This window comes from Strigops habroptila, chromosome 6, assembly GCF_004027225.2.
Source record: "Strigops habroptila isolate Jane chromosome 6, bStrHab1.2.pri, whole genome shotgun sequence".
Lineage (NCBI taxonomy): Eukaryota > Metazoa > Chordata > Aves > Psittaciformes > Psittacidae > Strigops > Strigops habroptila.
The window spans coordinates 59,452,280-59,464,951 of record NC_044282.2 but is presented as its reverse complement, the minus strand read 5'-3'; the positions used below and the strand labels follow the sequence as shown (position 1 = coordinate 59,464,951).

General features: G+C 39.2%; 1 protein-coding gene across 5 annotated transcripts in view; it reads left to right on the top strand.

Annotated features, from left to right (window-relative positions):
- The window catches only part of PKHD1 (PKHD1 ciliary IPT domain containing fibrocystin/polyductin), a 244,217-nt gene that overhangs the window by 109,384 nt on the left and 122,161 nt on the right, over positions 1-12,672 (top strand). For all 5 annotated transcript variants that reach the window (XR_003991946.1, XR_003991945.1, XM_030490172.2 and 2 more), the window contains exons 38-42: positions 3,244-3,451; positions 4,415-4,572; positions 6,157-6,351; positions 7,437-7,562; positions 10,271-10,404. Coding sequence is in view for 3 of the 5 variants with exons in the window: in XM_030490172.2 (XP_030346032.1) it covers positions 3,244-3,451; positions 4,415-4,572; positions 6,157-6,351; positions 7,437-7,562; positions 10,271-10,404 (821 nt within the window). In the remaining 2 variants the exon portion in view is untranslated. The remainder of the gene's footprint in view (positions 1-3,243; positions 3,452-4,414; positions 4,573-6,156; positions 6,352-7,436; positions 7,563-10,270; positions 10,405-12,672) is intronic.

Here is a 12,672-nt window from a genome sequence, read left to right as displayed (position 1 = left end):
AAAATCAAAACAAAAAACAACAACAAAAAAAAAAAGAAGGAAAAAAAGGAAGAAAAAAAGGGGGTGTGTATTTGGATACCTTGAATACTCTTCTTTTAGAAGAAATAGAAAAAAAACTAAAACCCAACCTTGAGATTTTTCTTAAAATTTTTTTGTTTCACAACTTGGAGAAAAGCCTGAAACAAGCTTTTTCTATTTGAGCATATTTTGAATCCAGAATGATGGTTTGCACCCCTTAATGACAAGAGTTGTTGCCCAGCAGTGTTGCTGCAGTGTATGTGTGACAGATGTACACAACAGGAGTCAGTTGTGTGTCTGGCCACAGATGCACGCAAACACACATTAACATATGCACACAAATCAGTACTATAAACAAAATGTCCAGAGCTGGAGAAAAATTGTCTGCTGCTCAATATGCAGATGGCTGCTGTCAGTTGTTCGCTTTTATGTGGGTCCTAAAAATTCACAAGGATCACTCAGTGTAAAAAGGTAAATGAATAAAGATGATGAGACTGCTGCTAATAAAAGAATGCACATAGGCTGACATCAAGAGAGGGGTTTTTTGAGCAGGCTAAAGCTGTGTTGAGGATGAAGTCTCACAGGGAAAATCTTTGATGACATCAAAGCCCACCTCACCTCATGAACCATGTGAGGTGGGCTTCCGCTATGTGTACATTAGAAAACAATGTGGCCCAATAAAAGCAGATCTGTAGAGCAAATGATGTAGGTGCTGAGAATGCAGGGTCCACACTATGTGTATTTTGGGGACTACTATAGAGTCATTCTAGTCTTGTTCTATTAGCCTGAAGTGTATTATATGTTCTACTGGATTACAGGACTGCAATAGTTTCATCTGAAGGAAATCCATTTGATGCATTCCAAAACAGTTCCATGATATGAACTGAAGCACATTAAGTGAAGGATGTCTGGAAGATTTGCTAAGCTGTAGGTTGAGAAATTTCAAGTCTGATTTAAGAAAAAAAGAGAAGATAATAAGCCAGAAGTATCTCAGCTAGGTTTAGATGCCCATCATTGACACACAGAGCAGGTGCTCAAAGGTACTTCGAGATGACAGATTCTAAAGACTTGATTCTTCCTTCTCTCATTCTGCTGTGAATTTACTGACTTGGAGGTGCCACTCCTCATTTCCATCTTCATTAAGGAAAGAATTGGGACACTATAAGCAACAAGAAAGTGAAACAGGATATGGACAGAGAGAAGCTTGCTTAAAATAATTTGAAAATGATTTATTGGATGCAACCTCTACCCTCAGTGATTTCTGGTGTTATTACTTTTCTATAGTTCAGCCAGGGAGGACAGTAACTTGCTGTGGGCTAAAGGTAAATTATGATCTATTGCAAAGGAAGAAAGGAAGGAAAAAGGTACTAAAGGTGGGTGTATGAGGCACATACTCTCCCCTGGTGGTGTTCATGGTGTTGGATCTCACTGGACCAATCTGTTCCAAAGCCCGTTAGGGAAAAAAGCAATGTCAGGAGTTAAAACAAACTTCAAGAAGTGTAAAAGGGAGGGTGAAATGGCAAGATGTTTCATTGCTGGAACTTGTTCACAGGCTCGGTAGTATGTCCACTGAAGAAGAGCAAATTTGGAAAACTGCAGTTGCAGCCTAGCTATTGCCTTCCAGTGGTGGCCTAAGGGTGCTGATGCAGGGGATCTTCTTCACCCTGCTGACCTTATCCACGCAGCTCGTCAAACCTGTATCCCATCCCCAGGGACCTTCACTTCACCTTAAGTTTGAAAATACGTTTTCAGGTCTAGCCAGATCCAGGCTTCACCAAGAATATGGTTCAGAAGTGTTTTCTGAGATTCAAGTTTTCTGTGAAAAGTCCCCAAAGTTAAAATGCTTAAAATAGTATGTGCTGTTACTTTGTTATTTCCACTTTTGGATAGAATAAGCCGAAGGAAATTCTTTTCACATGAAACATTTACTTTTTTTTTTTTTTAAGATATTGGATTTTTTACAGTTTTACTTTTCTTATTTTTAAAAGGAAAACTGATGTGGAAAAAATGAGAAAGGTTTTTTAATTACTTTACAAACAATTTTTTAAAATAATGCATTGGATATGATATGATAAAAATGTCTTTTTTTTTTTTTTTTTTTTAATTGAGAATTTTCAACGACCAAAATGTCTTTATTTAAAAAGACAAGAAGTACAACATTTTTTGTGTTAAGTGTTGCCATACACTTCATTTGGTCCTCCAGGTTTTCTTCTCCTCTACCTAGCTGCAGCTGAAGGAGACTTCTTGAGAGACACCACCCATAGGTGAAGCATTTTGGTATTTTACCTGCAGGGTATTCCTAGCTCTGGAAACAGCTTGAGATACATTTCTAGGCATCTGTAGAATCTTGTTTCCATCATCACATAATCTTATGCTGACAAAATCAGATGTCCAGTCTCCACCACACTTGTCAATTAGTAAAAAGGACCATCAGCATTTTTTTGTTTGATTGGTTTTTGTCAACTCTTTGAAAGCAGGCTGGTTGCACACTAGCCATTTTAGTCTCATGTTTGATTTTGCTGCCTATCAGTTGTGTTGCATGACGAGGTAAATCCCTTAACCCAAGATCTCAAAAAATGACCCCTTATATTGGACCATCCATTGGATACAGTGTCAAGAAGACCTCATGCTGCTAGCTGAGCAATCTGTAGTCACTCTCAAAGTTTTTGAAAGTAGTGATATTTGTCTATACGTATGTTACCTAAATGTTGCTAACAGAAGCATTTGGTTTTGTGAATGCAAGTTACTTGTAGGTCTAGATTCATGTCATTTTGGACACTTGACTGGAGAAGCTGACAATTCAAAGCACATTTTGCAGTCAGAGAGTCTCTCTGCAGAGAGTGCTTTTCTCTGTTGGTTATAAATGGTGCTTAAGAAGAGGGTGTTCCTCACATGGGGAAGTCAGTTTTGGGGAATGAAACTGCACCTCATCTCCCACCATCGGTTGAGCCAACTTATTTCAAGCATGGTTTTTTCAGCTTTTTTGGGACCAGTAAAGACAAAAGATACAAAATGAAGATGTCATTTGGAAAACACGGCATTTCTGATCCAAGCAGATATGCACAAACCCTCTTTCATAGCATTAATCTGTTTCTCTTACACAGCATCAGAAAGAAATGAATGACTATGGGATGATCCAAATGAAGCAGTGATTTCTAAGCATGACGCTTCTGGTTTTTGATGTTTATTGACTTGCTTTAAATATTTTTCTCTTTCTTTTTTGAGGCTGGGTGCCCAAAGTATCTTTCACACGCTTGAAATCATCAGCTCATGCTAATGACGCACGATTAGTTCTCCAGGAACCTGTTGACTGGCAGCCAGGTGATGAAATCGTGGTGGGAAGAACAGGCCTTGGAGATGTACAGCAGCAAGAAGAAATGGCTGTTATTGAGTCTGTAAACAACACAGAGCTGTACCTTAGATCACCACTCAGGTATCCTTTCAAGGGCCAAGGGGATTTCCACTCTAAACCAGGGAAAAATATGGTCAAAGTGAGGATTTGCTGTTTCCTGTGGGATGTATTAACTGTATAAATCCCTTTAACAAAAGTGGTCAGAGATATTTCAGTTCCTTGCTCCCCCTAAAGCTAGTGGACGCTCAATCATCAATGTTTCTGACTATTGTTAAATTCTGTATCATAACCATGAACTCAGAAAACCTTTGAAGCAGAAAACACTGATGATGAGTAAAGTCCAGTGGCCTCAGCATAGGGTTAACAAAGAAATTTCCTGCAAAGTTCATTTCTTGAGAAAGTGCAATTTTTTCACAAAAATGTCCAACTTCTATTAAAAAAAAAAAGAAAATCCTCCCTTCTTGACTAATTTTCTTCAGCTGATTAACAACTCACTCAAAGTGAATGCCTTCAATTTGGAAATACTGCTTCCAAGTTTCCAGTGAGTGATTGTTTCACTGCCTTATGTTCTCATTGTCTTCTGTGAATGGAGATCTTGGACAAACTGTACTTCTTCTCATCATCACTTGGAGCCCAGGTGTTGAAATGTGTTACTCTCTCGGAGGCAAACCAATTCCAGTGCCCAGGAAGATTAATGGTATCATTTTCAGAAATATTTGGGGCTTCAGGAAGAACGTACTGGTGATTTTCACCGAATATGTTCTGGGAAGAAAATTCAAAGGCTGAAATATTTTGTTGTAAACATACATAATCTAAGGAAAATTTGTGAGCTTGAAAGACAAATAGATGAAAGTAAACATCAGGCAAGAAAAATATATTTAGCCTATACATGCAAACACATTGGGTGTGCCACAGTCTGTAGAAATAAAAGGACTGAAACGAGCTCTCAATTTGGGTAATTGTGGTTATAAACTTAGGGTAAACATCATTATTGTCACCTGGCAGGTGCAGATGCTTTTGTGTCTTTTTTGTGTCTTTCCTTAGATACTCCCACAGTGTTGGAGAAGGATGGGAGAATGGCCAAGGTCTGCCTTTGAGTGGTCTGGTGGTACTGATTAGCAGAAGGGTTGTTGTTCAAGGAAATGTGACGATGGAGAGGATGGCGCATCTGAGACAGTGTGTAAAAGCAGGTGTTACAAGAGGTGAGGAGGTCTTTTCTTACATAAATGTACTGAGAAGGAGAATGGCTCCATTAAAATCACATTGTGGTACCACTGTGTATTAGAACTCTTTCTTAATAGGATAACATTGAGACATACCAGTGCCAGCAAAGCAAGTTTATCTTTCCAAATATTGTTTGACATTGAAGTGTGAAATCTTGGGAGCTGAACTGCCTTTCATTGTAATATCTCAGATGTATTATTTTCACACTGTTGTTTCAAGCCATCTTGGGAAAGACCCTTTAGTTTTGCCTGAGCCTAAGGGTGTAGAAAAGAAAGTATCTTCTGAAAACATGTTTCAGTGTACATAATACATTAAATTTTTAATTGTGTTTACTATTAAGTAACTTTAAGAAGAAGGAAAAACAAAACAGCCCTATGCTATTTGTACTCTTCAGTGTAAAATGTGGAGACATTGTTTAGTGTTTAAGGACACCAAGAAAAAATAACAGGTGATGGTTTCTTGTAGCATACAGTAACAAATGTTGGGTATCTTGATTCTGCTGTAGTTCTACATGTATGAAACACCATGAAATTTGACAGGTGGCTTCCTGATTTACACCAGTTGATGAGAAAGCAGAATCAGACACAGCAATTATAATTTAAGGAGACTTAGGTTATCTGACAACCCAGGTGTAAGGTTTCCTTTAAAATAAAATGCCTTGGGCTTTCAGACTGTGACACCAGACTTCATTTGATATCCAGCAGCCAACTGCTTATATTACTCATGGATTTATGGTCCATTTTCTGTTTAACTCATAAATACAGTCTGAAATGTGCTAACCGTTTGAGGGTTTTATTTGAGTTAAAGGATAGGAGGATTTTTCAGGGGAGTCACCAGAAGATGAGTGAGCAGTGTTTTTTGTGGTTAATTTACCTTCTTTGAAAGAAAAATGAATATTACTGAGCATAAGCAGGCAGTGCTGGAATTTGAGATCCCCTCTGCACTTCCACTGAACAAGCCCAAGTTGCTCATTCATAGCCTGAATCCTCTCATACCAAAATAGCCTAAGCACACATCCGTGGAAGGATGTCTTTCAGGAATGCCGATGCCTTTCCTAGCCCTATGAGTTAGTTTCCTTGTCTTCAGGGGTAGTAAAAGCTCCGTATCCATCTGCAGGGAAAGTCAGGAGAGCAAGAGTTTTAAATAAATTTCAAAACGTTCTCATTTCAGTTTAGTTCAGTACATCCGTGCCAAATCCCCTTTTCACGAACCTCACCCAGAGTAAATCAATGTCAAATTCATCTTCCCCATGCATAGGACTATTTAAAATTGAACACAAGAAACTTTCCAAGGCAGAAAATTACCACAGCTTCCTGCTGGCTTTAATATATATTCCTCTAAAAATGTCCAGACTCTTAGGGAAAGAACCATGAGGGTATTTAGAGGGAGTATGTAATATTCTGGCCTGTAGCTATTTGTCTTTGGTCCCACGTTTAAGATTATTGCTGGAGATCTTACTGAGTCAATGTGGCGGGTCCCATGATGTTTCTGGGGTCACCCTGCACATCCTGTGGTCACTACAGAGAAGTAACACTGACAGCTCTCACCTGGTTGTATTCTAGGTGGCTCCAGGTGCCTGTACAAGCGAAGCGAGAGGCATCTGGGAGCTCGGGACTTGGGGGCCATCATGGTTGTGGAGGCCTTCCAGGGGGAGGCAAGTCGGCTCCAGGTAGAGGGGGTCCAATTCCGCCACATGGGCCAAGCGTTTCGGCAGCACCGCAGTGCCCTCACTGTTTCTGGCAGCGCAAGGATGGCAGGTGAGAGGGGCCCGTATGATCTCAAATATTCACCTTTTCCTGCCCAAAGCTGGTGCAGATGTCCTCAAAACCTGCTCAGCAATCAGGTCAGTTGGCAAAGTGATATTAGTAAACATGAGAAAACCTCATCTGTAGTCTAAGCCCAACTGAAACGTGATAGAATGCTTTAAGGTACTTTAGTTTCTTTGCATCTCTGGACAGCTTCTTTCTAAAATAATATTTCATTTTTATTCCACACCTCTGAGTTGGCGTGCTACTTCTAGCTCTGGAAATGAATGAGCTAATATACTGTGAGGGAGCCCAGAGGTGGCTCAGGGCTGCGTGGTACCATAGACCAAAATTTAATTCTGTCACCTGAAGATTAAGGAACATATTAAGTTCTTTTGATTTTGTCCATGATAAGTGCAAAATTCATCTCTTTGGATGTAGCAATGAGGGCTCTGAAGACTGGTGGTGATAGGAGCAAATTAGCTGGGCTCAAATGACGTTTTAAGGGTACCATATGGGACTTCTCCCTCCAGCTAAGCCTCTCTTATGCCTTTCCTCTGCCATGTTCATCACTGTGTGAGGATCTAGGCTTCCTGGTGGCAGAAGGCAGCACTGACCATGATCCTGGAGTACAGTGGGCGTGTTGCCATTCCTGGCTAGAAAAGGTGTACAAAATACCTGCCCTGTCCTCACTGCCCTTCTGAGACATTCATCCTTTTCTTCAATCGCACTTCAATCATCTGTAACTTCAATTAACTCATAATATGCTCAAAACTTCAATCAACTTTTAACATACTTCGATTGTGGTATCTCACCCTATCCTTTCACTGGATCTCCTTCTCTTTCCTCACAATAGTAGGCTACCTCCATTAACCCATTTCCACACTGAAGGCACCTCTTTCCTACTGTGCCCATGTCAGCAATTCCTGCCTGTTGGAATTGTTGGAATGAGTACGGGTGGGCAGCTGAAACAGAGCAGTCTCACAGCAGCCAAAAGGATTAATTGCACATCACCAAAGGATGAGGAGCTAATATAAAACTCTCTCAGCCCTCAAGCTACACTGTGCTTTTTGCTCACAGCACTTATTTCTTTCTAGACTCTTACATACGTGGCTGCTGTGTTTTGGACTCCTTTGGACAAGGACTCTGTCTGACTGGGATCTCAAATCTTAGTGTGGACAGTAATGTTTTCTATAACATTTCGGGCCATGGACTTCTACTGGGTAAGTGAAGTAGGAAAATATCCATCCTACATGTAACAGCAATGTCTGCTGATTACCACTTTCATGAAATGCCTGTGGAGGAAAGAATGGCAGATCCTTAACTACACCCTGAGAACTTTAATCACATCATCTGCATTTTCTGGTATTGGTGAATCTGGGATAAAGCTGCCATGATTCCACAGGCATCTCCTAGCAGCTATTTCCATTCAACCATGCACTCTCTATTTCCGCAGGTCAGTCTTCACTTTATCTGGATCCTTTTTTTTAAAGTGTACAAGTGAAAGGTGATTTTTTTTTTTTGTGGATTGATTAATCTGTCTTTGGAAGAGCACCATTATGCAATATTTAAGACCCCAGTTCGGTGAAGCATTTAAGAGCATACTTACCTTTAGCTTCAGCCATTTGACACAGAAGATAATGGAGTGAAAGCATATGTTAAAAGTTAAGCAGAGGATTTAGCACTTAAATAAATGGGAGCTTGGAGCAAGAAAAATGTTAAACAACAAAATATTTCTCCTAACTAAGCATCAGGAGACCGACTTGCAACATCTTCTGCTGGGATCTCACGTTGCCTGAATACCTAAAGATATAGCTCAATTTTTGTTTTCCATCAGAGATGGGATAAAAATGACCAATTTTAAGATAAACAGAGGGGAAAAAAAAAGCCTTCGGTCTTGATCCTGCAGTTCCACACACGCAGTGAGTCCCTGTGCTAGGTCCTGTGTGTAAATGTAATGAGAAGTGATAGATTATTATTTAAACAGAGACTATAAAACGAGATAATATAAAACGAGAGAGAGATCGTACACATTTTACAGATTAGGAGAGCTGGCTCAGAGAGATGCAACTACTTGCCCAAGGTGATGCAGAGAGCCCTTGTGGCGCTGGGGAAGCAGAACAAGGTCTCCAACATGCCAGCATGCCTTGGCTCACTCGTGCTAGGACATGTGTCTGAGTTAAAGGACTCTGGGCTGAGCTGGATGTTTCCACTGAGGTTTTAGCCTGAATACACCTTATCCCGAAATGTCTTTAATGGCTTCACTGTCAGCAGCTCCAGAGGGTCTGATGGATGAATTTATATATAATTTTGTTGCCTGTGAAGGAATATTTATTATAGCTGACTATTTGCAGCTCCAGAATTGGACTCCCTCAGTGATTTCATCTAAAACCCTTATTTTCAGGAGGTTTGCAAGACAGTCATAAAAAGTCGCTCTGGGCTTAAAATTAATTGACACACCAGGTCTCAGCTTGGAAGCTAAGACCTTTTATGTCACCTCAAACACCTATATCGCTGTCAAAAGGACTGCTTTAGGATCCTGTGCATGCTCTGGTAGTGGCAGTGTTTGTAGTAAATACAGTGTAGAAAGAAAATATTTCCTAAATGGATCTTGTTCCGAAACTGGAGAAAGGCTTAAAAGACAGAAGAAAGTTAAAAATAATTACTGCCATCCCCCAAATCAGAGGACATTCCCGTGATGTAGCTTACATTTGGGGTAGTAATGATTGGAGAAGGGATCTGTGTTTGGAATAAAATTTGAGCAGGTATAGTTGAAGTTAATAATTTATGTTTGATAAACAAAGCTAAATAGGTTTAGCTTGCTCTTACTGTGGGACAAACAGAGATGTTCCACTTTCTATTCTGCTTCCAAAACACTAGAATGTGGGGATACATGCTGATGTGTTTTGGTTTGGACTTCATTTGTATGGGACTGTTCACTTTTTGGTGTTTGGTGGCACATTTCTTTATGGTGTAGTTTAAAAAGATATTTCTTTTTTTATTATTAGTATTATTTCTTAGTTTAAGGCTGTTACTAGATCTGGGGCACCCCATGACTCTGAGTTGCATGATCAATTGGTTGATTGATTTTTCCTTTTTCTTCTCATATTTTGTTGCTTAGGAGGAAAACCCCCTCACTTTTGTGCAGAGCTGCACCAGGTGTTTTTAAGTCTATCTAGATATTTTCTAACAGGTATATAGGGTAGTGGATGGAGACACAGGAGATAGACAGGACTTTAATTCTAGTACTGCAAGAAGCAGACCTGTGTGTGCTGTGCATAGGTGAGCCACTTCCCCACTATGAATCTCTCTTTTTCCAACTATAAACATGCTTTATAGTATCCCTTTTATCCATTTTCTCCATAAACTTGTGGTACAGCATGTCTGGTGTTGTATTCATATATAGCACCCGGTACAGGGCCTTGCACATATTGAATTGCAGAATCATGGTCTCTATTGCCTCATTGTAGAATACGTATTGTAGTATTCCTTTCTCTGATTGTTTTTATCTTGTTAGAGTCTAAGCTTTTTGTGTCAGAAACTGTTTTTTATCATGTTTACAATGTTGATCAGCTCTTGATTGTGGCTTCCTGACATTTCTGAAGCGCACAGCCTTTCCCTTTCCATGCTGGGCACCACTGCGTTGAGCTGTTGTGACAGTCTTTGACCACCTCACAGCCATCTTCTGCTGTGTGAAACATGGGTTTCTTAGTGCTTTCACCCTGGGACAGTTAGCAGGAAAAGCTAATTCCCAGGTGGGCCATGACAGCAAAACAGGCAGGGCAAAACCCATCAAGATCTGTGATGTGCATAATAGATGCTTTCAGATATATGTACATTTCTCTTTCTTTACTCCTTTTTCACCTTTTGCCTTTTTTTTTTTTCCTATATTTTTCTCTCTTTTTTGATTTTATTTTATTTTTTCTTAAAGGAGAGGGACTGGAAGAGGGGAACAGTGTCAATAACAATATAGTGATTAGCCTTTCTGGAACTGATGGTTTATCCAACATTGAGACACTGTCACCAGCAGGGATCTACATCAGGGCTCCTGCCAACCACATCAAGGTAAGAAGTACAGGTATAAAAAGAAGCATTTCCTTTCCAATCAAAGATATCAAGAAGGTAAGAAGATTCATTTATCTGGGAGATCATATACACAACATTTCCTTGTCTGAGCTGTCAGAAAATGACCTTGTGATGGAATATTAAAACAAGTGCATATTACAAAATAAATTACATTCATGGACAAATTTATTACTGAAAATTTTACTGCACTTGAGTAGAACAAAATATTACAGTGAGATCCTTCATCCTGGGATACTCTATTTTTTAGTACTCATGGATTCATAAAAACTGGGAAAATGTTTAGGCTCAGCTTCTGTAGTTTTTTTTCTAAAAAAAAAAATTAAAAAAATCTCAATTTTAATGGACTGATGACAAACACACTAACATTCAGCTGTATCAAATGTGCCCCTGTCTGGATTTAAAATGACAACTTGTGTAGAGTCCAAGATTTGCATTTCAGGGTCAGAAGGAGAATGTGTTCCCTGTTCTATGACAATGACATTGATTTTAAAAGAAACAAAGCTTCTCTATTTTAAATAGCGATAAAACATTAAACTCTTAAAAAGCCCTCACATCAAAAAGTTAAGTGCAGTAAAAATCTTTTTATTCACTAATTCTCTGATGCTTTCTTTTAGTTTGTACTTTTTTGCCTTATTCAAGTCGTTTACATTTCAGAATAAAGGGTTACTTTTAAATTTTTCTTGGAAAAAAATATGATTTCAAACCATTAATCCTTCTCAACTATTTTAAGTCTGGAATTTCATTGAAACTGACCTTTCTTACCATGGTTTCAGTTGTGACAAATGCACATTTTCATTAAAAAATAAATCCTAACCTGTTCTATTGCTAACCCACAGAAACCAAATCAATTATTAACTGTATGTGAAGACCTAGTTGCCCTTGGGCTTCTGATCCAAGAGGAAAGAATTGCACCTAAATTTGAAGGTGAAAAACAGACCAACACATTTCCTATGTTAGAATGAAGACAATATTACTTAGGAAGAAGGAGAGAACTTTTAATCATTTATCATTTTTAACACCATCAAATATAGTTAAAAAATACAACAACTAGGCAGAATCACACAAATTTCAGCTCCGCTAAACACAGACTTTTGTACTCTTATGCACTGACTTACCCTGGAGCTGTGTACTTGATCGCCATTGGCTCAGCTTTTGAAAAGGTTTGCTGCAATTATCTCTACGGGTATGTGTGAACTGACTGTGGTCGGGTTTCAGCACGTTTGTTTAGCTCTCTTGGTTCACATGTCTTCATAGATAACCCCAAAGCTGCATCTGTAGCTGCATACCTGAACACTGAGGTTAAGTCTGCTCTGCAGAAATGTGCTACTCAAGGCAGAATAGCAGATGGCCCTTGAAGGCTTGCTGATAAACCTCACTGTCATCAGCCTCTTAGAGTGGGCTATTTGAGGCATTTCAGCAGCAAAAAGAAATTATGAAGAAGTTACCTAGCTTAAAATTGTTATTAGCTGCTCTTACTGTTCTACAGCACCTAGCAGTGCTCAACAGAAGACGTGAAAGGACATAAAGAGAAAAAGTCACACTTCTTCCAAGCAAGACACTTGTGTCTTGTGGACTTTTTCTTAGGACAATATTAATCGCCAAATGCAAGGGATACTGGTCCAGGATCAGCATTATGATGTTACAGAGTTTCAGCACCTTTTAACTGATGGAATGGCTCAAGATCTGAATATTGCTTTTAGGTATTTGTAATCTTAATTTTTGAGGTTTGAATGGGAAAGACTCATCTTCTCACTGCCTGGTTTCCAGGCCATGACATGGAACAGAAATTTCTTCCTCTAGATTTTAGTGTTAGGTGTGGGTTTTGTGCTTGTTTGGGTTTTATTTTCAGATTGCTATATTTCAATTACTGGCTTTAAACTTAAGGCAATCTTTAAGGCAAGGATTACAGCTAAGATAGAAAGTTCTAGGTCCATACTGTGTTACATCTTCTATGCATGATGGGTTAAGCTTTCAACAGTGAGTCCTTCAATATTTTCATAACTACTCAATTTACTTGGGAGCCTAAATTTGCATGGGTGACTGAAGAGTTTAAGTTTCCTTGAAAATCAGTGGTCTCCTAAATGGTGTTGATATTGGGACACAGTAGTCACTCAAACCTGAGGCTACAAAGACATTCAGAGATCCAGTTCCTACTGCTTTCCATTTGAGTTAGGCTCTGAAGTGCATTTGTGAATCATGCTGCTAGATAAAACTTTATACTCATACAGTATAAGTGCAAAATGGTAA